This window comes from Salvia hispanica, unplaced genomic scaffold, assembly GCF_023119035.1.
Source record: "Salvia hispanica cultivar TCC Black 2014 unplaced genomic scaffold, UniMelb_Shisp_WGS_1.0 HiC_scaffold_907, whole genome shotgun sequence".
In the NCBI taxonomy this organism is placed as follows: domain Eukaryota; kingdom Viridiplantae; phylum Streptophyta; class Magnoliopsida; order Lamiales; family Lamiaceae; genus Salvia; species Salvia hispanica.
Window position 1 is genome coordinate 40,390 of NW_025952696.1, and position 26,453 is coordinate 66,842.

General features: G+C 36.2%; 1 protein-coding gene, 1 long non-coding RNA gene and 2 pseudogenes across 2 annotated transcripts; 2 read left to right on the top strand and 2 right to left on the bottom strand.

The window, feature by feature from the left end:
* Positions 1 to 1,372: 1,372 nt before the first annotated feature.
* LOC125200326 lies at positions 1,373 to 3,072 on the top strand (annotated as a pseudogene).
* A 3,799-nt stretch (positions 3,073 to 6,871) lies between these two features.
* Positions 6,872 to 14,991, top strand: LOC125200328 (annotated as a pseudogene).
* Positions 14,992 to 16,306: 1,315 nt separating this feature from the next.
* On the bottom strand, positions 16,307 to 20,715 carry LOC125200334 (serine/threonine-protein phosphatase PP2A-2 catalytic subunit-like). Its single transcript, XM_048097993.1, has 7 exons — positions 20,408 to 20,715; positions 20,030 to 20,292; positions 18,823 to 18,937; positions 17,210 to 17,318; positions 17,050 to 17,127; positions 16,748 to 16,939; positions 16,307 to 16,663 (listed from the first exon to the last, which is right to left on the bottom strand). The coding sequence occupies exons 2-7, from the start codon at positions 20,280 to 20,282 to the stop codon at positions 16,472 to 16,474; spliced, it is 939 nt and encodes a 312-aa protein (XP_047953950.1). The 5' UTR covers positions 20,283 to 20,292; positions 20,408 to 20,715; the 3' UTR covers positions 16,307 to 16,471.
* Positions 20,716 to 21,154: 439 nt separating this feature from the next.
* Positions 21,155 to 25,559, bottom strand: LOC125200336. Its single transcript, XR_007172716.1, has 2 exons — positions 22,329 to 25,559; positions 21,155 to 22,225 (listed from the first exon to the last, which is right to left on the bottom strand). It is a non-coding gene; the product is annotated as an uncharacterized LOC125200336 (long non-coding RNA).
* Between the last annotated feature and the right edge of the window lie 894 nt (positions 25,560 to 26,453).

Below are 26,453 nucleotides of genomic sequence, written 5' to 3' on the forward strand. Positions count from 1 at the left end.
TGATCTTTTTAGTCAAAAATTGAACCCCTTGAAAAAACATATACAACAAATTTGAAAACACTATATCAATGGATGCTTTATAAAGCATCTATAAAGACCCTTTCTTACAAGAAGACATGTAATAACTATTTATGGGGAGTGTATCTAGTGTTTGATTGTGTTCACACCATGACCAAAGTGCCCTCTTACAAAAATGATTCATGAGATAATGTTCCCAAAAATTTTCCCTCTTTGACATTAATTATTTACAAAAGCAATTTTAAGGAGTCAAAAAAATGGCTTTTCTCTAAAAAAAAAAAACAAAAAATCTAAATTTTGTTAGTATAATGTTTTTTGAAAAATTGTTAGATATCAATATGAAAAGTACACTATGAAAAAAAAGGGAGATATAAAAAAAAATGGGATGGTGAATTGAGTGTAATTAGGGGGGCAAATTTCCCCCTTCCTTTGAAATCCCACCCACCCCAATGGTGACCAAACAAAAGGCCCTATGCCAAATATTTAAAAATATGCCATTTTTACGGCCCAGAAACCCCTTCTTCTCCACCATCCTTTTTTTTATTTGTATTTATGTTTTTAAAAATTTCTTTTATTTATTGAAAGCAAATAAGTACTTTTTAATAATCAAGACTTTTCATATGTCCAATTAGACCGTATGTCACCAATAATTAGAGTCCATTTCTATCAATTACCTATGTATTTAATTCCATTGAGGGATTATCCTCTGCTTCCATCACCACTCCGTTCCACCCAATTAGAACAATACTACCCATTTTGTCATTATTTTGTTGTTTTTGTTTTACTAATTTGTAATGCAATAATTTAATTTCGTTTCAAATTATTTTTAGAGTGATATGGTAGATGTATAAGATATGATTTATTAGAAATGAAATCTAGGTTTGGAGTTTGTCCCGATTTGTTCATCCATTACTTGTTTAGTTCTAAAATGTATCTTTGAGATTAAATATATAGTGATTTGGTTAGAAAGTAATCTCAAACTCAAACAATAATTATGGATAATTAATATCATCATCTCCAATAAAACAATCTACAATTAATTAAATTATCTTATCATTTTTAAAAGTACTATTTTATCCTAAAAATCAAACACTACCTACATATATTAGAACATTTCAATCGGTACAAATATTTTTTGGATCCGTTGGTTGATTTAAAGACGATTGATGTGGAGGGCATTGATTCGACGATGATCAAATGAGCGTGCACTAGCAAAGCAGCGGAATATCTATACACACCAGTGGCTTATAAACAAAAACAAACCCTCATTGCTACGTAAACGATCGCACCTTATATTCTCCATCGTCCGTCTCCACTCAGAATTTCCTCTATCCTCTCTCTACATGGCCTGACCCTCCACGTACGGCGGGGGAACCAGGCGATACATACTCCTTCAAACAGATGGCGGCGATGCGCTCCGACACCTCCGCCCTGGAAGACGGCCAGAGCTCGCGCACAGGATCTGAAGTCAGCGGCGGTGGTAGGGGATTCATGCTGTTTGGAGTGAGAGTTTTGACGGAAGGATCGTTCAGGAAGAGTGTGAGCATGAACAATTTGGCTCAGTACGACCAGCTGCCGCAGGATTCCAGCCACGATGTCGCCGCCGGCTATGCTTCCGACGACGTCGTTCACCCCTCCGGCAGGAGCCGCGAGCGGAAAAGAGGTAATGTTTTGGGGTAATTGATTGAGAAATTGGCGACCTGATTTGATTGTTGAATTGAGTGCGATTGTGGAATTTGTTTCAAAATTAGGGGTTCCGTGGAGTGAGGAGGAGCACAGGCTATTTCTATTGGGGCTGCAGAAGGTTGGGAAAGGAGATTGGAGAGGGATTTCCAGAAATTATGTGAAAACCAGAACGCCTACTCAAGTCGCAAGCCATGCGCAGAAGTACTTCCTCCGCCGCAACAACCACAACAGGCGGCGCCGGAGATCCAGCCTCTTTGACATTACTACTGATGCGGTATTTCTCCCACCTTTTAGTTCTTCATTAACCTTCATTTTTGGAGTATTTATTTACTTCTAATTTTCATTTAGAGTATTTGCTATGTTCATTCATTTTTAGGCGTTTTCTTTGTTTTCACCTTGCATAACACAGAAGTTAGGTATTCTAATACTACACATAATTCAATTCCCATAGGTAATTAGGTACGAATAGGAAGTCCTCTCCTTGGTTTAATTATCCGAGAAATTGTCGGTATTCAGTAGTCATGAAATTAGTTGTTAGTACTCCAATTAGTTGTCACTTGCAATAAATTGTATGTGACTTTGGTGAACTTTGTTGATTTCTTTTGCTTTCAACAGGTTGTGGGCTCTGCCATTGATGATGACCAAATGTATCAAGAAAATTCAGCTCAGCCTCCACCACCAACACAGCAAACCAAGAATCTTGAGAAAATTCCCCTGCCAAAATTTGGCATGGCTATCACACCTTTAGTGGTGCCAATCACAACCGAAACTCCAATGGACAAACTCTCACTTGGTCAAGTCAATCAGCTCACCAATTCACCAAAGCCCATTAGGCCAATTCCCATTTTACCAGTCCCCCATCATCGAAAATGGCCGGCCTCAATCTAAACAAGACAACGACAGCGGCCGCGAATCAGCCTCTGTCACTAAACCTGTCCATGTCATCACAGGCGCCTCCGGCCAGTCAAGAGCGACACGCGTCCGCCTTCCAAGCAATGCCAGCTGCTGGCTTTAATGGGAGTGGTGGAGATAGCATGATAAGTGTTGCTTGATGGGAACCTATCTATGGTTGTGGTGGTGATGTATGTGCTGTAAAGTGGGGTTTAATCTGCTTTCTACCATCCAAGAGAAGACAAGATATCCAAAGTTGGAATAGTAGATTGTTAGATTATTTAATCTGGTGGATATATATATATAATTATATCTTATTGTACAGGGTTAGGGAGATAAATTATGAAAGTAGAGGTCGTTTTCAGTAGTTGGGGAGGGAGGGGTTGTTTATGTTATTGTGTTGTTGTCTGTAGTTAAAATACTTATTGAATGTTTGTGGGGGTTGGTTTATTTAAGGTTTTATCAGCCTGTTTCCTATGTGTTTTCGGCGTTTTCTCTGAAAACAAAATTATTAAGTTTCTATCAAAGTTAGGGGCGGGGCCACTTGCTTTTGTCACTTTGGTTGACATACTATAGTTCATTTGTATTTATGCCATTCCAATCACTCATTCACCAAATTTTTGCATAGTAAAACTCAATAATTGATGTAACTGTCGCAGTGGTGGACGATTTATCCTCACCGGTCTTTATGATTGTGGTGATTTGAACTTGGTAAACAATCAAAATAAAACTAATTACTATAATTATCATGCAAAAGTCAATTACTCGAATTTGTTGGATTTGTTGGAGAACCTCTAAAATATAAACGGCTTATATTACCGTTTTCCAATAAGATACGACGCTTGACTTTTGTAGGTTGGGTTTAAACCTTAAGATCCTCGAAACTTAGTTGCAATTCTCCTAAAAGAAGAAAATAAGAGGAAGTTGCACTTCGGAATTTATTAATATAAATAGAATTGTTTTCTTAGAACATGGGGAACCTTTATTATAGTACTTGTTGGTGTGGTATCCCACTCATGTTACACCACTAACTTTTTTTAGATTAAATTTCGAACTATAGTATTAATTAAGATTCATTATATCTATATACTCCATCCGTGGTGTCCCAATAACTAATCTTCATGTTGATTTATGGCAATTCAATTTTCATAATAAATGTTTATTACAGTTACTATAATATTATGGTTTTTGTTTTTTTTTAATGCAAATTTAGTTAAATTTAGTTGTGGGAAATAAATGGTGTGTTATATTGCTAACTATTTAAGTTGTTAACTTTGCTAACTCATCAATCAGTGTATTAAAAATGTCAAGACGGATCAAAATGTCAACACATTTTTAATACAATGATCATGATGAGTTAACAAGTTAAAGAACTTAAGAAAGTAGCAATTGATCATGCCTGGAAAATAAATTACTGAATTAGATACGAAACATTGTGCAAATTAGTGATGAATTTAGTAGAGGCAAATTTTTGCACTTGGTTGATTATGTAAAGTTTACTTTTCTCGTCTTAATGTTATTTTCGTAAAGGAAAAGTTGAGATTTCTTTTATTTTGATCAGGCGTAGGTAAGACTAATTGAATTCAAATTTACAAAATGGAAAAGAAAAATTAGCTCTGTACAATGGGATTCGAAAAAAAAAATCAAGAGTGTTAGTCTAGTGATATGTCATTACTCGAATTCAAATTTACAAAATGGTAAAGAAAAAATAGCTTTGTACAATGGATTCGAAATAAAAATAAATAGTGTATTAGTCTAATTCATCTTGACACGATTTTCAAATTTCTGTTTATTTAACGAAAAAAAAGTAGGAAAACGATGTCCGGTAAATTTCACAAATTAGTTTGTAGGGGCCCACGTATTGGCCCAAAATTTCAGCCCAATTAGGCATTGGTTTGTGTTCGGGCCCATAAAATGATCTCAGCTGCATAGAGGCATAGTCTACAAAGAAGAAAATGTACATCTATAAATGGGCGACCCATGTGGAAGTAGGGAGGGGCTACAAGCCCCCAATAAAAACATTTTAAACTTTTTGTTCTTTTTGCATAAATTTATCCAAGTTTAATGTAAATTATTATATAAAATTCTTTAACAATTGATCAAAAACACCCAAAATTATAACTTCTCGAACAAAAATTTAGAAATCACAGCCCCTATCGATATATATGCAAGATTTAGCAACGGCAACGCTGCCTAAGTGCTTTTATTGAGAAGGAGGAGGAGGCGGAGGAGGAGGAGGAGGCAACGGGAGCAGAGGCGGCGTGTAGTTACGAGAGTTCTTCTGGTGAAACTTGTTAATGAAAGCGGCGGCTTTCCCATCTGTGATGGCTTCAATCTTGTTTCTAGTGTGGAAGCTCTTTATGTAATCGGAAAAATAATGATCATGATCATCCTCTGTCTCTCTCACTGATGAATTAGTCGGTGAAGATCTCTTGCCTAAGTTGATGGTTGCAAGAGTAAAGGATGAGAGTTTGATAATGTTGAACACCAGCTCCATTGATTTCATGCAAACAGACTCCTTTTTCTCACTCTTGTTCTTGTATGCCTGCTTCATTCTCGATCAAATCACATGTTTTCTTTTGTTCAATTCTCTCTCAATCAACGAAAATTTTCATGTTCAATTCGTTTCCAAATTTCACAATGTTATAGTACTACTATGTGAAAGGGTCTTTTCACTTTTGTTATGATTGGATGGAATGTGAATGTTCTATTTATATTTTAATTCAAATAAGAACACGTGGAATGAGAATGTTGGAAAAAGAGAAAGGAAGAATCGATCTTTTTCCAAGAATTGTATGTAATCTTAGCCGGATGAAGAATAGTTTGAAAAATTAAGTGGATGTTGTTATCATGCAGAATCATTTATTATCCCCTTTTCTGGAAATTGTATTATTTTTCAAGTTTTAATACGCATATGTGGGGTTTAGAGCACCAGACCGGCGGACGTCCACCGGGCTGGACCGGCGTACCCGACGTCCGCCATCGGGAGGAAGGCGGGCGTGCGGACGTCCCTGCGGACACGGGAGTTCCGCGTGGCGCGACATCCGCCCGCGAAGGCTACATGACGTCCGCCACGTGGCATGCGATGACGCCCGCGGCGGCTCGGATATATTTTTAATTTTTTTCCAAACTCTATATATACGACTCGTTAAACTTCATTTCATTCGCACCACTGTGTTAACAAGTTTCTATCTCTCTCTATATTCATTTCTTCCGACGAAATATGCCGCATTACGATAATTATTCCCGCTCACGAGCGAGTCACAAACGCGAATTTTCCCCTCGCTGTATTCCATCTGAGTCGGGGAAATGCCAGCTGAAGTGCACCGATGTCCGGGATGATGCTCGGAATGTAACGATGATATAGCAACCCCAAATGGGGATGATGCTTGGGTACTACAATATGCCCGGGATGATGACGCCCGATGCACAGATGCGGGGCGATGCCCCAAATGCAACAAACGCCGTGGTTGATGCCCAAAATGCAACCGGGGATGATGCCCCACCGCAAGGATCCACCGCCGCTGCGGGAGGGAGCAGGTGTGTCCTCAACCAGCCTGGGACAATGTCTATCGTCCCTATATGGATTTATTGCGTGATTCTCCCGTCCGATTCGCGGAGACTCGTGACGCCCGGAGACTCGGTCCTGACTCCGAGTTGTTCTCTTTTGATGATTTGGGGATATCTCCGTGGACGCGCGCCACGCAGCCCCAAGACCACCGGCGAGGATGCGAAGGGAGGGAAGAGCAAGGCCACTACCTCGCATGCAGCGACCGATAGTGGGGCGGGGGTGGAGGAAGGCGGCGGGAAAAAGGACCGCCGGAACATTCAGAGTGCGTCGCGCCGGCAAAGGCATGAATCGTGTAGTCGAGGATCCATACGTCTCGCCAACCAGGTCATCAACAAAATGTGGTACCGTATTAGCCAAAGCTACCTCGAGAAACCGGCCGACGGAAGGCTCACGGTACAGAGAGTGCCGAAACATGGGAGCGGCCGAAGAAGCAACCGGCCGATTGACCTCCGAAGATGTGAAGCTTCGTCTCACCAGCATTCCGACAAGGGAGAAGGGGTTCGGGAGCTCAAATATTGGGAGGTTTATCTGAGGTGGAGAATTCCCCAAGTTAATGGTGGGTGTTGAAGCCGGGTTGCCGAAGCGGACGAAGATCAATGTCTCCGGCGAGTACAACAGTGTCGGTTCCCACGAACTCCCGGCCGAGGCGAGTTCCCGACACCTCAATCGTCTTCCCTCGCCGCGCCCGATTGGGCAAAAGGCGCGATGCGGATGGCTAGGGAAGTTCACATACTTGCAAGAGGTCCACTCGGAAGCTCCTTCACGATCACTCCCCAGCTGACAATCTCGCCGAACGAGATGACGCGTTCCATGATCGAAACAACGAAGAAGTGGCATGCAGCGACTGATCCCATGTACAAGCGGATGTTGAAGGATGAGATCGATACTAGAGGAGAAATCGAGGCAACCCCGCGGAAGTCCGCGAGGAAGACTATGAGAGGTCCCGTTAGGTTTGGTATACGAAAAGCATGTTTCGAGCAAGTTTCGCTCTAATAGAATCTTGCTTGTATACGTAAAACTCTATAATCTACTTTTAACCCGATTCGCATTATTCGAGCGCTCGCAAGAATAGAATCAGATATTATTACATTGTGTTTGCTTGTGCATTTAGAAGATGTTTTATAAACATTTGAATGTATAAGAAAAACAAAGTCTAAGTCTTTTGCTTAGTAGACTGGTTGTGGGCGCGTCCACTTTAAGGTAACACAGCTGGTTCTATGCAATGCTTTGCAAAAGAAAAAGAAGAATTTCACAACCCGATAGGCTTAGACTACCTATCGTGAAAGGTTGCAATGTCATCCGATTATTTCTAAGCCTTACCGAAATAAGATGACGTTGGTGTGGTATAGCACTCGAATGGATCTAACAAGAAGACGTGTCTTTATGCTATCTAACAAAGACTAGGTCTTGATAAAATACTATTTCTTAATCTACATATGTTAGCATTGAGCATACGTATTGATTATGCACTACTTTGACTTATCAAATGGTGCGAGTTTTCAGAACCCAATAATCCCGATATATGGGTAGTGGTGATTAATATCTAGCGTGCTAGGATTGCTATTATGTGAATCGTGCGCAGTGAGTCTCGTTGATAATGTCCTCAAGAGGAACTTGAACAAGGTTTTATTATTCGAAAACTAGCGCTGGAGTTTTATTACTCTATGAATAATAAATAAGTGTTTCTTGCTAAGTCCACTCTTGGAATTAATAAGATGTTAATTAATTAAGTCCATAGCAGACATTAATTAATTAATGGACATTTATATCTTAAGCGGGAAATATATAATATAAATAATGGAAACCCGATTACTTGTAATTTCGGATTTGGATGGGGAGTGCAATATTACTTCGTAAGTGGCGCTCGTAATATTCCAATATAAGCTTGTATTAAATTGTGGGTTCAATTTAATTAGTAAAAAAATGGGCAGCCCATTCCCCTTTTCCATAGTTTCCCCGTCGGGGCCCCAAAAGGAAACCCCCAATATAAATGGGAGAATAAGGAGACAGAAAAATGACAATTTTCTACTTAAAATTTCAAATTTTGGGCCCCAAAAATTAAGGAGATTTCGATTTCTCCCTTTTTCCCAAAAAAGGATTTTTCTGCTTTTTATTCGAGCCCTAGTATTTTGATAAGATCCCCCCCTTTGATTTTGGGAAAATACGTTTGGGGAACCCAGAGAAAAAGATCCGTGGTCTAGTATTGAAGATCATCACGTGGGAAAAGGGCCAAGCAATCGTCGATTTTTTGGGAGAATCAAATCGGAAACTCAAAACCGGGGGGGAATTCATTTTTTGGATTTACTTTCTTTAAGCAGGGTTTTTACCCCGATGCAAATCTTTAACATGGGGGAATTGATTAATCGCATAATCGGTCAAATAGATCCGTGTCTGTTTTTTATTTGTAAAAAGTTTCCCAAATTTGGGGAAACCAAACCCCCAACATGTCCGCCACTGGGAGGGGGAAGGTTATGGGAAGTCCTTTATGACGGGCGTTTTTGGGAAGGTATGGAAAGTCCTTATGACGTGGCATGAGGTTTTTTTGGGAAGTCCTGGGAAGGCTATGGAAAGTCCGTCCCAGGGGATTTTTCTTATTCCTTGGTACTTTTTCATTTTTTTTTTTAAAAAGGGTATTTTAGGTTTAAAAAATTTTGGGTCTTTTTAGGGATAGAATATATACTCCTTCTAGTTAGTCCTATAGTATTTGAAACTAAAATACCCCCTCCATCTAACAAAGGGGGGCCCCATTTCTAAGGGGCCCGGGGTTTTTTAAAGGGTTTGGAGGGTAATAAATGGGGGTGTGAGGGGAATTTGGGACCCACATCAATTGTGTTCAATTTTTTCTTTCATCTTAATTGAAAAACAACAAACCCGCCAACCTTTTTTTATTTTTTAAACTTTTTTTAATGTCATTAATTACAATGACATTTTTAATATTTCTATTTTTAAAATGTTCAATCACAAAAAAAAAAACTGAAAAGAAAAAGATTGCTCAAAATGAAAAAACCGGCAATTCAACAAGATTAGTTAAAAAATATATGGAGGGAAATAGAAATTTCTTTTTCCCCCTTTCAAAATTTTTTGGAGGAGAATTAACTAAAAAAAGGGAAAAGTTTCAAAGTGCTAAAAAATAATCAACCTTTATACTTTTAAAGAGCCCTTTTATCAACCCCAAAATTTCAAAATTCCAAAAAAAAAAATTCAAAGAGAAAATCCCCAAAAAATTTCATCATAGGGATAGGGAATGGGCGGGGGGACAATTTCCATCTTGAGAAGCAAATTAAGAACAATGTGTTCGTTCTTACTAAAGCTCGTAATGGAAGAAAACCCGGGGAATACATTTAACATGGGTTTCAGCCAAAACCCCCAAAACCAAAAAAAGGGGTGGCTAATACAAAATGATAAGCAAAAAAATTTCCAACACCACATAAAACCCCAACAACATCAACCAGGGCCCCGATTTCATAACACATCACCATGAAAGGGCCCTTTTGGAAAAAATTTCTCATATAGAACAACCCCCCAAGGGCCCCCCAACCTTTTTTGGGGTGGCTAATAAACATAGGGCAAGCATAAAACCCCCAAAAAATATCAACCAAGCCTCCCCCAAAAATCAATATCAACAATACAACATCGAGTAAACCCCCGGTAAAATATCCCCCATATGACGGGGCAAATTCGGAAGAAAATTTCCCTTTAATCCGGCCCAAAAAACAAAAAAATTTATCTTTGGGCGGGGCATTGCCTCCTAACCCCAAAAAAAGGGGGTGGGAAATCCAAAAAACACCACAAAAACATTAGCGGGGAACAAATAAACCAAACCCAAAAAAATGCCCAAATAAAAACACCGAACACCCAAATTTTACCTAGGGGGGGAAAACACCAACCCCAAACCTCCCCCAAATGGGGGGGGCTAAATCACAAAAATTTCAAACCCCAGGAAACCCCTAAAAACCCAAAATCTAAGAACCTCCCAAAACCCCAGATAGAGGGCGGGTTTTGGAAAAATAAGAGCCTCCAAAGTGTTGAAGGTCCTTCCCCGGATTCGAACGGGGAAAAAGGGGGGGGGGCCATTAGGGTTTTTTATTGCACCCGAGACAATCCATTAACGTGGGGGGGGGGGGGGAAGAGGAGGCGAAGGGGCGCCTTTTTCCGGGGGAGGCGGGGGGGGATGAGAAGGGGTGGGGTTAGGGGGGAGAGAGAGGGGAGTTAGAGAAGGGGAGAAATTAATCCCCTTTAAAGGTGTGATAGGGAGGGGGGTGGATGGGGTGTTTTTTTTTTGGAAGGAATGTAAATAAGGGGAAAGGGGAGGATAATTAAATTGTCCAAAATAGTAAAAACCGGGGCCCTATTGGGACGGGCAAAAAGGAAAAAGGGACTCCTATTTTGGACAGGGGGAATATTTTTCCTCCGGCCCGAAAAAAACAATTTGTGAATAACGAGTTTTTAAAGTAGAATTGGTAAAGGGAAAAGAGAAGGGAAAAAAATAAAAAAGAGAAGAGGACGGGAAAATTTAGTTCCATATTATTAATGAAGAAAAAAGAAAAAGCAAAAAGGTTGAAAACTTTTTCTTTTTTAATGTGCCCTATTTTTTGTGGACAACTAAAAAAGGAAATGTCTATATTTTTCTGGGCGGAGGGAGTAGTATGTTTTTAAACCCTTTTTAATTTTAAAATTTTATACAAAATGTTGTTTGTTGGAGATAAAAATAATACTCCATATTTTTATTAAAATAAGAAATAGAAAAAAAAAAGAGAAAAAAAATCAAAATATTAAAAGGAAACATTTTTTTTTTTTTATGTGAACTTTGTCAAAATATTAATTTTTTTGGGCCGTAAAATTTGAAAATATCTTTTGAGATTCATGAACTTCGTTTAACATCATTTAAGTTACTTTTTCATTATTTCAAACTTTTTTTAGGAAAATACCTTCAAGTCCATGAAGGATATTTCAATCTATCCCCCTCTTTCTATTAAAATATTGAGAGAACATTTTTTTTTGGGTTTCTGAACTTGCTAAAATATCATTTTTATTCGAGCTTTAATTCCTTGTGAAAGTGGGAGTGTAATAGTGATGTTGCGATGATCTCTGGCATTCCATCGGGGAATTTGTTGTTGTTCGGTTTAAAATAAGTAAAGGTAAAAATTTGGCAACTATAGTAATACCATTTGGTCCAAAACATTACTTTTGAAAATTGAGCAAAACATTTGTAATCGTTATCAAGTGGCCTAAACATTTGACATCGTTGTCAAAGTGGTCTTTTCCGTAAAAACCAACGGTCAACGCTTAATTAATGATTTTTTAAACTTAATTAATACTAATGCTTTAAATTAATAAAAAAATTAAATATAAAATTAATAAAATGCTAAGAAATTCCAAAATCGACATTTATCCCTCTTTTTCCTTCTCTTCCATCTTCCTTCGTTCTTCCTAAATCGAATCTCTTCTCTTCTCTCCGATGCTCAACGTCGCCGCCTTTTTTCTCTCCTCGCTCTTCCACAGATCGTCGCATCGTGTGTTTTCCACATTGCTTGTCCGAGATCAAAATCGCCGTCGTCCACCATTGTTGTCGTCCATTCCGGGAAAAAAGGAAAAAAAGGGAGAAAAAGTCGATTTTGGAATTTTTTTGCATTTTATTAATTTTATGTTTAAATTTTTTTTAATTAATTATGCATTAGTATATTACTCCCTCTCTCTAAAATTTGTCACCTATTTCCTTTTTCGCTCATCCCTAAAAATTTGTCACCTTTTACTTTTACCATTTTTGGTAGTGAACCCACTTCCACTAACTCATTCTCACTCACATTTTATTTTAAAACTTATATATAAAAGTATGACTCACATGCAACTAACTTTTTTAACCCACTTTTTATACCCAAATTAGGTGACCGTAGTATTTTACGGAAAAGGACCACTTCGACAACGATGTCAAATGTTTAGGATCACTTCGTTAACATTTCAAATGTTTTGGACCCGATTTTAAAAGTGAATGTTTTGGACCAAATTGATTCCGATATAGTTAGGACAATTTGACCATACTTTTTAAAATAAAGAGATTTAGAAGTTTTTAAATTGAATATGCAATCGAGCCATCAAGATTATTTTCTCAAGATTCATCATATTTAAAGACAACAAATTGTCAATTTAATAAATACTTCCTTCAAATTTGCAAACTCAAATCAACTTCAAAAAACCACTTATTAAAGAATTGTGATCAAGTTAGGAATTAAGCTTTGCAGAAAAGCTCCATGAATTGGGGAGATGAAGTGCGAACTATTGTTTTAAAGGAGTGAGAGAGAATGAGAGAGAAATGCTCACGGGGTGAAGTTCACAACAAAAAGTTCTTTCAATATTTAATGAAAATGAGAGTAAATAGACAGATATTGCCATAAATTTATGACATTGAGGGTATTTTAACCCAAAACAAAATTGAAACAATGAAAAATTTAATTAAATGATATTAACTCAAATTATGGGCCTCAGAAAATATTTTTAAATATTATGGACCATTACTTTGATAATATTTAAATAGATATATCTTTAAATAAAGAACAAAGAAAAGAAGATAAGGTCGTTAAATATTACCCAAAAAAAAAATATGTTATACAAAGATGATTTAAAAAACTCCGTATAAATTAATATTCTGATTTCAAACGAAATTGATCAAATTTTGTACTATCATTAAATTTTTGTATGAGAAAAAAAAGAACTCATAGTCCATATTGCAATTGCTATAGCGTACAGGGGGCGAAGTAGAATAAGTTGAAATAGTTGGGGTGATTATAGTATTTTGATAAGTTCGAAAGAGATCTACGAAGGGCAAGATTTCTAGTTTCAACACAGGAGGAAGAGGAGAAAACACAGAGGCGAAAATGCTCTACTCCGCCAAACCGCCATTGCTACTTCCTCTATTCTTCTTCCTAACTTCGTTTCTCTCAGGGAATATTACCCTTGCTTACAATTTGTAAGTCTCCATCACTTTTTCCGTATTTTCTCTTTGTTCTCTGTATGTAAAATGTGGACCTTTTGAGGAGCTGCAATTCGAATTTTGTTTGCAAGATGTGATTTCTTCTTAATTGATAATTTACTGAAATCGCAGTGAATCAATAGCAATGAAAGGAGAACCCTGATGGGCATTAAGGAGACGCCAAATGGTGGAAATGTCACCTTTGATTGCTCTCCTTCTGGCCCTTGCATACCATGCCTTCGCTCTGAAAAGGTCCCTATCACTCTGAGAATCATAATAGGATTGGTTTCGCTCGTCTTGATTTGATGATTGTTTTTCTAGAAATTCAATTTATAAATTAGGGTATAAGTTCAAAATTGATCACATCATTTAGATTACCTTACTATTCTGGAGTCGGAAGCTTAATATATGATGTCTATTAAGTTTGTTAAGATTGTAGATGGAACTTCATTGGATGGATGCTATTTGGAATTATATTAATTAAGATTAGTCCTAGCAGTTAGCCTTGCAGCATAGGAGACTGTGTGCTGTATGCCATATTACACCCTTGATCATGTCATATTTAACAGGATGACTCTTGTTTTCCTCTTGTAAGAGCAGTGTTAGTTCTATTGCTGGTTTATTTCTTGACCGTCACAGGATTCAGTTTGTCATTCCGTATGAGCCAAATATATAGTATCATCATTTTCTCTTAATGTCTTTGACGAATGCATTTGTGTTGTTCGCTCTAAATTAAAACCATAAGTTATCTGTGGAGTTTGATAAAATTTAGTGCAAGGTATATAACCCACAGCAGGAAATCAAAATCCACGACCTTTTCCTCTTAGTAAATTTAGCAACGACACCATTTCCACCTTATGGTTATGTATTTGTTATGCTTGAGAATGCTAGCTAATTGAGGTGTTAATTGTTATGGAACACAACTTATTTGGGACGATATGCTAAAATGCCACAATATAGTACTACTATATTTAATCTGCTGGATTTTTCTTCTTCTTATACTAATATGTTTTTTGAATTCTCAAGAGTCGACACCCTGATATATTTCTTATTGTTTCTTAGAGTGATGAAAAATATCGCTGTGGTGAAACTGGATATCGCATTCGCCTGAAATGTGTACCCTCTGGAATTGGGTCCAAAGACTCAAAAGGTACAAAACAACATAAGAAAAGATCTACTCTTGAGTTTATGGAGTTGGGTGTTAATCAGCATGATGGAGACATGAGTATTTCTTCAACGAGGCAAAGAAGATTACACAGCATTCCTCCAATGCTGGACCACGCTCTTATGTCACTTACAGGAGCTGTATACCTGCTGTAAACGAAGAAAAATTGTCAGTACTAGGTTTTGAGGTAAACTACTCCCCTTTTAAATGCTTTTGTACATCTATTCTTGTCCAAGGATAGCTTTTGATATAGAAAGAACTTGAGATTGACACGTTTGGTGTCATGCATTGGCCTTCTTTTTCCTAGAAGTTATTCTCCTCACATAAATATAACATGTATTGTCTATTTTGATTAATCAACTTCTTGCTTATGTATATGCTTTGTACTGTAAATTCCACTCCGAGGCCCTTATGTTGCTTTGCTCGTAAGCAGTGGCTCATTCATTTACTTCAGGCGGAAGCGTGCTGCTGCGCCTGGTGGTGTGCCAATGAGGCTTCCTACTAGTTCTAGGTTTTAAGTCCAATCTACGATTACATCATATAGGAACTTTTTTTGCTTTCCAATGAAGACTGTTGTAAGTTATGGCCAATATTCCGAGTTGTTTATTTTGCTGTATTGCCTGTTTTGCCTTGTATCAAGAATTTCTGTAATTATTATTCTTTCTTCTATTAATTGATTACCTCTTTTTTCTACCCTGACATTTTGTTGGAGTTGAAACTTCCAATATGGTCGAACTCTCACTCTTAAAGGCCTTTTTGTGCCTCAAAGTTGACTCATTGTATAAAATGTTAAGATGGAATATTTTTTTTTCCGCTGTCAAGGTATCAATTTTGATTAGTAATATTTGAGAATATTTTTTGAGGTACTTTTTCACTATTTTAAATTTTTTTGGATGAAAATATCCTCATGAATGACATTTTGGTCTATTTATTTTCTCTGTTTTATTAAAATATTTAATTTATCTCTTTAAATTTTTATTTGCCCTTTATTAAAAGAGAGAATGAAAAAATGGGGAAGAACAGAGAAAAAATAGAAGAATGGGGCAAAAAATCAAAATAGAGAAATTAAATATTTTAATAAAGAAGAGAGAATAAATAGAGTAAAATGCCATTTATGGGCTTGAGTATATTCTCGTCAAAAAAATTTGAAACTTGAGTGTAAAAGTAGGTCAAACGATATTATATCGAGTTAATGGACCTCAAATGATATTTTCAAATATTACGGACCAAAAAATTGATTTCTTGGTAAAGTTCGCTGCAAAAAAGATGTTTTTTCAAATTTTACAATGAGATACTTACTAGTACTTATTTGAGGAAACATTTACCAAAAATAGACATGTATTCAAGGTCGATCAAGTAGGTTATATTTCACTGGAAACGTATTTAAACCTCTGCTGAGCAGCTTAGTCCGAACGTTTAATAATACTCCCTCCGTCCCTGAAATTGTCATATTTCACTTTTACTATTTTTGGTAATGCCTCCACATTCCACTAACTTATTCATACTCAAATTTTATTATAAAACTAATATTTATAAGTTTACCCACATCTTATCAACTTTTCAACCTACATTTCCATCATAATTCTTAAACTACTAGTTCAGTCAAACTATGACAAAATTTGAGAGAGGGAGTATCAAAATCTTCATTTTGTCTGATCCAACATGATTTACTATTCATTCCAAAATTATGTCCTAAGAAATGAGATCCGTACCATATAATAATAAATAGCATAGATGAACTATAATCAAATATTTATATAAAAATAAGTAAGAGAAAAGCTCATTTATGAGATAACTAAGGAGCATTAAGTGAAATGGCATCCTCATCCAAGATAAGATAAAAAAACTTTGATAACACCAGTAAATGTTAGCATTGGTTATGAAAATCTGCTTCCTATGTGTAAATTACAGATGATGATATTAGAGGCCACAAATTCTTTTTTTTTATTTTTCTTTTTTTCACTGGGGATAACATATACAAAGGCAAAAAAAAAAAGGCAACTCCATCTCCATCCTTGCAGGTACTAACTCTGCATCAAATATCTTGAGCACATAACCAAAGTAGGGAGTAGAGCAAACTCCAAACAAAAGAATGGTGTAGAAGTAAATAATTCTCAAATAACAATACTCTTTTCTTACGACACATCTACAGTAACATAGTTGCAAGCATGCACTACGGGTAGTTGCTGAGTTCACAAAAATAATCTGGAGTCTTGCGCGTGGTGTCGGGTTCGATCTGCCGGGGAGCCGGATCGAACTGAAGGAAGTTCTGCTCCATGTTCTCCCCAATTTCAAGAATTGCAGCCATATTCCCACAACGGTAACAATAGTTTGGGGCACTAAAAACGGTCACCACATTCTTGTCCTACAAATGCAGCAGTGTATAATAACTATGGCTTGTTCCGATTGCACCAACGGTGAGTTAAAATATTTGAGATTCTAGACAAACCTGACACCAATTAAAACCCTCCATCACAAGCTGATGTGCTCTTGAGATTAGAGTGAGGCCGTTGGTGTGGTTGAACTGAGAAGCTATATCCTGTCCAAAGGTGTAGCCAGCCCCACGGGGTGATATGCCCCAACCGCAGCGGTCGTCGGGATCAGACCACAAGAGATCACACATTGGTCCTTCGTGTGGGACCTACAGGAAACAGATCATGAAATGGAGTTGGGACAATATTTAAAGCAGCATCACTAGAAATAGTTGCTAGGAAATCAAATTGAATTCATGGACAGGATTATTGTTTGTACCTCTTGTATGCGATCTAAAGCTCGGATATTGTCTAAGGTGTCGAGTGAAGGAGAGAGACCCCCATGCAAACAGAAGATCTACAATAACATAGTGCTGGATATTAGATGTTGAAAATGTAATATATTCAAATTGAAAAATAATTGTGTTTATCATGCAAACCTGACTCTCAATAAGAGCTGTCAAGGGCAAATAATCAAAAAGGTCAGTGAAAAACTTCCACACATTGGCATTGCCATACTTCCTCAAGCATTCATCATAGAACCCATACCTGGCATGAAAAAGCGTCTTATCAACAATTTTACATGCAAGGCATCTAGCACTGATGCATGAGTATTGCAAGCAACCTTCTCAATTTAGTGCTAACAAAATGAAGTGTCCACAAGCCCTCAAAAATTAAAAGTGTTGTGTCCTTACCTACAAACAGGGATGGATCTATAGTATTTTGAGAAGGGGCAAATGCCCCAGCTCATTTTCTAGTAGCATGTAAATATATATATTATAATACTTAAATATATACATATTCAACTAATTTGCCCCCTTGTTTAGAAAAAATATTTTTTTACTTGCCCCACTCCTAACCTACACACGAAGGCTCACCCTCCTCTAAGATAAAATACTATATTATTTTAATGTATATATATTATTTTTATATTTATTTATTTGTATGTTAATATTTTTGTCCCTCCTATTATAATTTCCTGGCTCCGTCCCTGCCTACAAACTTTTATTGAACAAATACATACAAAACAATCGACGGACAATATATTTCAACATACTGTATTTTCATGAAACTGAATTTCAATGAAATATCAGACATGCACTCGTACAAACTTATTCCTCAACAAGTTCCCAAAGTCAAAGTAGATTCCTCTACTAAATAGTCATAATACAATCTTGCCTGTGATACAGAGTAAAAACAATTGGAATTGGTGATCAAATTTCAATGTGTCATAAGTCATTAAGTTGAAGATAGTAATAGATCAAATTAACCATACCATAGCTACAAATGGTGTGACATGATGCAGGTGGCAAGGGGCGATACGATTTCCTATACATGGCATAAGCCCTTACAGATGTCAGCATCTAGGCATGCCTTTTGAACCTTTTCTTGTTCTTTTCTTTAATAGAGTTCATACCACAGACAATATAAGTGATACTGCATGTAGTGGATTTAAGGGGAAATCTGGAGTATCAATCATATGCATCTGATGGTGCACCCTACTCATCCCATGATCCCACTAGTTTTGGTCATTTCAAGACCTAATTTCTTGTAAAGAAAGCTTTCATCATTTCCCCATCAACGTTTTCCTCAAATTGGTGTTGATTTTCCCTTTCATTTGTTTATTTACTTCCCCATTCCTTCTTTTTTTTTTCTACTAATTGCTGTTGCGTTAGGAGTTTCTTCTTTTACTTCCATTTTCATCTTTAGGGCGGGTGGGGTGGGTACTGCGTTTCATAATCGTTGCTTATAACTACAATGATCCTGAAATATTCTTATAATTTATGAGTAATGGCTGATTTTTTTAAATATTGTGCACTACTCCATTTTTTAAAACCAACACGACCAAGACCCTTAACTTGTTTTTTTTTTTTTTGGGGGGGTGGGGGGCATTGTCCTATCTTCTGTAACATCTGTGGACAGCAAACATCATGAGATGAATTTAACAATGAAAGGACACAATTTTGCATCTCAGATATGTCAAGCTCCAGGTCATCTTTAGAGCTTGAGCCTTTAACACAATGAAACCAAACCAGAGAAGGCAGAGACTTACACTTGAGTGATCTGTCGACTTTCATGGTTGCCCCTCAGAATTGTGATTCTATCTCTGTAACGGACTTTCAGAGCCACTAGAAGTGTGACAGTTTCAACTGAGTAGTATCCGCGATCTGCATTCAATGAATACTTTCTTAATGGAATTTGATGGTAGATCAAGTAACACAATCTCAGTATGGAATAAAAGTTACAATTAATAGAAGAAATTAATCTAATACGACAATCAACAGCAGATAATCCAAATGCAAATAGCAATTTACTAAATGAGAAGATTGTGAAAGATAGAGACATGACGTAAAATATTTTGCAACGGGTTAACGTCACAGTGACACGCAACGAGTCCCAATTTTTTATTTGGCATCACAAAAGAATAGTGGAACATATATCTCAATGATATAACATTCCCACTGATATTTGGCATCACAAAAGAATAGTTGAACAAATAAATATAAAGCTAATAACTTCTTTTTCATTTGTTTTGCAATAATAATGACATAAAAGTTGGATGAAAAGAAAAGTCGAGTGCGAATGCAACAGATTTTAAACCGAAATTTCCTCAATGATATAACATTCCCACTGACCACTAGTCTCATTCCTTCAGCATTTCAACATTAGCGGTTAGCAGCCGCTGAAACAGTCAACCAATGCAATTGGCTCCAATCAAAATCACCCCATACTATTCTGTTGCACATCTAGAGTAGCTTGGGACCAATTAAAAAACAGATATTAACCACTAATTTTCTTTTGTCAAAGATTAACAAGCTCACCAACAATGCAGGAAGCTTGACAATTAATCTTCAAACTCAGAGGAACACGAAACAATTAGTAATTAATAAGAATACAAATTAAGCTCATTCGCCTTATCCGATGGACCAATTAGACATTCTGCAAACAAGGAACTTCCTTGGGCATTCTTCTTCTCTCATTTTATAAACCAAGCAATGTACCCTTCAAAACTTAGGTGCCACCATATTATTTCTAGAAACAGATAAAACAACTCCACATCAAATTTCTTCAGTTCACAAAATCATCCATTTATACTCCGTGACCACTAAAAACAACCTTTGTCAGAAGCAAATCGACGATTTATCCAAGTCACCAAACATTCAAATCATATATACATACATTATACATACCAACACAGATCAGAAAACATCTTTCTAATAAATCTAGCGGAGAATCAAGGAGAAAGGTAAAATACTGACCAACATAGTCTCCCATGAAGAGGTAATTTGTATCTGGAGCATTGCCTCCAATCCGGAAAAGCTCGATCAGATCGTAGAACTGGCCGTGGATATCACCGCACACAGTAACGGGACATTTCACCGGCTGCACATTCCATTCCTCAACCAAAATCGCCCGCGCCTGATCGCACAAAATCTTCACCTCCGCCTCCGACAGCGGCTTGCACTCCATCAATTGCTCTATCTGCCTATCCAAATCCCCATGCCCCGGCATCTTTCTTTCTCTATAGAAAAACAGAAATTCAGCTACTTGAATGCTCCGCACCTCTGATCTGGAATTTGAATCCGAGATTCAAATCCGAATTACAGAAAGTAAAACTCGGTGAGCCGCGGGATCACCTGAGATCTCGATTTTGAACAACTTTTCAGCAAGATACCAGAAATCGGAATTTTTTCATGATTTTTTTATTTCTGAGATTTATTTCCATTTTCCCGAGAATCTAAATTCCAAAAATGATTGGGAAAGTATGTATTTTAAACATTTATCTAAAACAAATTATTATAGATATAAATAATATGTGTGTGTGTTGTTGTTGTGTGTGTGTGGAGTTGGAACTAGAATGCAAAGACGGAATGTAAAATGCAACTCAAATGAACTCCAAATGTTTTTGACCAATTTATTCAGTAATTTTTAAAACACCTAAAAAAGAAAGGGGTCTTTATTCAATTTAAATGGTATTCCTAGAAGGAAAACAAAATAAGTATTATGCAGTGGCGTGAGAAATGCCAAACAGAATATTAGGCCTTTTTAGGTAGTGAATAATTCTATGTAACATGATTTATAGTGACAAAATTGTATTCGAACGGGGGGTCAAATCAAAGGTGGTGTGCTTAATTAATTAATGTACATAGTTCCGATATTATATTGGGTAGTACTACTAGTTTTACTTTTAGGCATATGTATTTCATGGTGTGTTATTTTTTAAATGAATTTTTGCAACAAGCTTTGAAAGTTGAGAAAAAATACAAACTGACTTTATAGTTAATTTCTCATAAAATACAATTTCACCTAGACTTTTTTAATTCAAATTTTTTTTCCTTGTCAAATAAAGTAAAACCAAGTTATTTTTTTTGGTTCATAGGGCATTCAACATTGTAATGTCCTATAATTCTAATATAAACTGAGCATATAGTCACTAAATCAATTGTCATATTATCATCTTTACAAGGAGAGGGCATTGCCCTGTTCTAGTATAGCTCATACACTAAGCACATATGCTCATAAATTATACATATCACTAATTCAACTGTCATATTATCGCTTTTCACAATAATATTTCCAAACACACGTTCTTACGCCAACGTAAGTCCATCATATATTGCTCATAATTCAGTCTACACCGCAATGTGTAACCCAACATCTACTCCCCAGCTGTATCAAACAATATCCCTCCCGATGCCGCACAATTGGAATCATATATCACAGCCCTGTCACTGTTGTATGAGCAACATGCCTGAGTTTAACTAGCTTTAACTTGGGCTCGTTTGGTTTGTCGGTTATCGTTTCATTAGAAAATGTTTGGAGTCTCATAGAAAGTTCCTTTTCTGCGGTTAACGATTTTAACTTAAACGTTTGGTTTGCCAGTAAAGGAACATCAGTTGCTGCCCACAAATTCCTCAATATCCTCATTCATTTTCTTATTTCCAACTTTGTCCCTCAAGAATTCTAATTGGGTAAGCACATCTCCAAAAAATTTCATGCATAGCCGCCGCGCACTTTCTTTTGTGCACCCATCTCACACCACAACAACACAACATCTGTTTTGTTTAGAATGAGAAATTTATCCAAATCCTAAGGGCTTTGACTTCCAGAAATCCTATGGCAAAATTGATAAGAAAATGGGCCCCATCCTCCCCCATCTTCCTCCACTATCTCTCCGCCTCATCCGACGCCGCAAAACCATGAACAACACACCCGAATTACCCGCGAGCGCCGCTGTCATGCCCTTCGTCTTCAACACACCTACTTGCAGGCACGCTGGGTCTCCGAATATGCCGACTTGAGCGGCGATCGGTGGTTCTGGTGGCGGATGGGCCAGGGCCGCTGTGTTCGCCGATGGATCGGCGACGAATATGTGGTCGAATTGGGATTGAAGGAGAAGGGGGTCGATGCAGGTTGTAAATCTCAAATTGTAAAAAGTTTGGTTGAATCTCTTTCTGCATAAGAAAGAAACAAAAATTTAGGAAGACAATTCAGGGACAAAAGTGTAATTACATGTTATTTATGGGGAATACAGATATGTATCGGACCAAATTTTACCGATAAGTTAACTAGCCATTGCAGCCTCCAAAGCTTGGGCCGGGGCCCATTGCACGGGCCATACAAAAAATAAAACTGCCAAACCAAACGCCATTTAAGCCATGATACCAACCGCTAATTGTGACTATCAGACCAATCTCATCCAGGCTCTATTGTGCAACCGTAGCATAATGCGACACAAGTGATCCATGAAAAACTAAATTCTTAGTCTATATAACATCTAACTCATATTAAAAGTAGTGCTCCAACATATTTCATCAATAATATCGTAGCATATCAAATTATCCACCAATCAATAATTCAGGATCATCACGAAAAGAATGATTTAATTTACATCGAGGGGCAATAGATTCTCATACTTGAATTGCAGTCGGAGTTCAGCAATTCTTATTAATCCTTCAAATGGAGATAGATTTAAAATATATGGAATTGGGGCAAAATAATCGTCGTATTTAATTTTGGATCTTATCACTCGCTCATTTCATTTGGGCCCGCTTGGCTGGCCCATTAGTATTATAAATAGGTGGACTAATTGAATTTCATGTTTACATTGATGCAAATAGGGTTGAGTCTTAGCCCAAGCTATTCAATACACTGGTAAATCCCCAGCGCGTTGCGCTGCTGAGGACATTCCGTGCCAAATCTTTTGTATACAACGTCCAAATATGTATTCATAATTTGGTACTAAATTATTCGAAACAAAGGGAGTACAATATTTGAGAATACAATATTTATGAATAGATATTTTCTTATAAATCAGTAAGAAAAACAAAATCCCTCTACAAATACAACATTCACTCTTTATAATAATGACAAATATTTATTTCTAAGAAAATTAATATAAACCTTAAATTATTCACAATCTTCAGTACTCTAAAACAAAATATATATAGAAATATTAAAAATATATCATACCAACAATGTCAATAGAAAAACACGCGATATTCATATGATTTTGTACAATAATTTATATTTATACATGCTGTACTTCATATTAATACTACCAGTTATAATATTAAAAATATAAAATCATATTATTATATAATTTGCAAACACAAACTACAATTTTTTCTATGTTAATTGATAAACGAATCTTTCCAACAAACCCTCAAAAATTATTGCGAAAAATTATAAAACAACATGCAAATTAGGAGATAAATTCGGCAAAACATAGAAAACAAAAATCACAACAACATCAAATGCAACACTATACTTGAACGATGCACAAGTAATAGTTAATAACTTTTCATCTATTTATAATAGTATTAATTAGTTACGTATTCATCTAATTATCGTATTAGCAAATTACATATTCATCTAATTATAATATTATTTAATTACTAAATTGTCAATAGAAAGAGAATACGTATGTGGAGTACAATATATTAAAATACTTCTCACCTAACATTCAATAAAGACAACAACCATTTCCATCTTTCACAATTACTCCTGTAAATATTCTCTCACATCTAAAACCATTTCCATCTTCCATATTCTCTTTGTAAATCTCAAACGTTCAAGTGGTTAAAAAATGTCTATGCAACCAGAGGAGAGATACTCAGAAGATAACATTGCAAGATTTACTACGATAATTTCATCCGATGAACAATCACAAATGGTATGTATTGAAATTTATTTATTACTTTTAGCTTTTTTTTTTGAAATAACATTTCTTGTATCATCAAGATTCAAAAAGACAATTACATTTATGTTAAATAATACTCCCTACAACAGATCTTTCCAGAAAAATTTCAAGAGAAATATCAAGTTGAGATAGGTGTAACACCCCTTACCGGATTAATTTAATAATCATGCAAGTGATGTCACATTTTGGTACAAGTATTGAATTAACAGAAAATCCTTGATTCTTAATTTATATATAGATGAATTGTTTTTCATTACTTGGTAATCGAAAAGAAAACTGCTCTAAAAGTCTATATATATATATTTATGGAACTGGGATAACAATTTACAAATATACATATTTATGGAACTAGGATAACAATTTACAAATATACATATTCAACAAAGGTGCACGCGGTAACTAAATGTTCCAACTATATTACACTTCTTGTGCATGCCACAACTAGCATAACAAAAGAATTACCCAAACACAAAAGGTTGGCAAGCGACCCAACTTGGGAAAATGTACAACAAAAGAGCTACTTTGATCACTTAATCTCAAATTCCAAAACACCTTGAAACCAGAATCACCTTAATCCTACTTCTGCTCGTTGCCCGTATTATATCTCGGTAAAGATTACCTTTTTAGCACATATTTATTACATATACTAACATCAATCCAAACTAATTTAAATATAAAATATGTTATCCTTTTATATCATTCTCAACTTCTATAAAATTCTATCATTGCTCTAAAATCTTGAGTTCCAGAATCAGTTAAACAACCTAGCCTCAAGTATCAACTCTTCTTCATTGATCTTTAGTTAATCATGTAGCAAATATTCCCATGAATGCATAACAGAACTCATTTGAGCATCTTTAAACAACAATATGTAAAAATCATCGATATTCTCACTAGTCAATGGATTGTCCCAACTTTTCCCTACCAAAAATACTTTTCTCCCACATATAGATTTAGATATTCTAAAGTCAATCCAAAGTAGCAATACAATTTCCATAAATTATATGGAAGAACTCTAAGCTAACACTTCATTTAAATAACAAGATTCATAGTTATCGTCCAACTCAACTCCCCAATCATAAGTAAGAACAGAAATGTCCATTAATATACTAAAATTTCACCCAATTTGCTAAACCAATAATTTGGGGATAAATTTCAAAAAGAAGCCCTAACTTTCAGTCACATATAAAATTCAAAGAATACACAAAATAGGAACATTACTTACACAAATGGGAGACAAAGCTAATCTATTGTCGCTGAAATCAAGTAATGACGGCTAGAAATAGTCGATCAGCCACAAAAAGTACCATATGTTTGTGAGTAGCAAGAGAAAGATCGAGACAGAGAGGGAGACGAGGAGAGGGTGCCACTTTCAACAAAGAACAAAGGTTGCCGGAGGCGCAATGCTGCCGGCGGAGGGACTGCGTATCTCCCCCATAGGGTGTGTGTGTGTATCAATATATGTATCACGGTGAGTGTGTGTATGAGGTGTAAAAGTGTGTGCCAAGAGAAGAATCTCGTAGGTTCTAGTTTTTGAGGGATAAATACAAACCTTTCCATTTTCCATTTTTCTTAATTCCTTTCTTTTTTTTCTCAATTTTAATACTTTTCTTCTAAAATCCTACACCACAACACTTAGTCTAGATTTTACATTTTACAATCAATACAAACACGTATCTAATCCATTTATTTTCCTACTAATTCAACACGCAAATCTTTACTCACCGAGACTTCTAATTTAATTTTAATTGTCGACTTCCATTGCATTTTAACAATTTTTTTTTTCTAAATTTACGGAATTTCGGGATGTTACAATAGGCCCAACGTGCGAGCTTGAAAACAGGTTTAATAACTACTGGATAGCAGCAATCAAACAACTTCCAAACAGAAAAATGTGCTTGGACAATGGATGGCAGAAATTCCACAAAGATTACCACTTGAGAGCTGGAGATATCTTAACTTTTGATCTGATTTCACCCAATTGCTTCTATGTGGAAATATATGATGGCACTACGCAATGTGCTAAAGAATACCAACCAGAATGGGGTAAGAAATTACAATAAATTCAACTTTGTTAATATAAATTTTAATATTCCATGTTTTAATCATTACTTTATAGAAGGAGCTATCGTCATGATCGACAGACCATCATCTTCAGAACTCATCGTTTCACCTTCTTTCAAATCAACCATGGCAACATCAAATCACAAAAAATTGGTAAGAATTTATATTTTTATTTCATAAATATATTTAATAATCATTGAGTTTATTGATTTATAAATTGAACAATTGAAATTGATAAATTAATGTAATCAACATTATAGCACATACCAATTCAATTCTGGAGGACACATGTGATGAACAAAGACGTTGAAGTCGCAATCTTTGAATTCCAAGAGAGAAAGTGGCAAACATACTTGAAGAGCACTAAAGATAGAGTGACAGTCTCAACAGGATGGTCAAATTTCTTCCATGAAAAC

Excerpts from the sequence above, each read along its gene's own strand:
- LOC125200334 (XM_048097993.1), bottom strand. The coding sequence starts at position 20,282 with ATGCCGGGGCATGGGGATTTGGATAGGCAGATAGAGCAATTGATGGAG. Across the intron at positions 16,940-17,049 it reads CTTTAGATCGCATACAAGAG|GTCCCACACGAAGGACCAAT; the intron begins GTACAAACAATA and ends TGTTTCCTGTAG. Across the intron at positions 16,664-16,747 it reads AGGGTTTTAATTGGTGTCAG|GACAAGAATGTGGTGACCGT; the intron begins GTTTGTCTAGAA and ends CTGCATTTGTAG.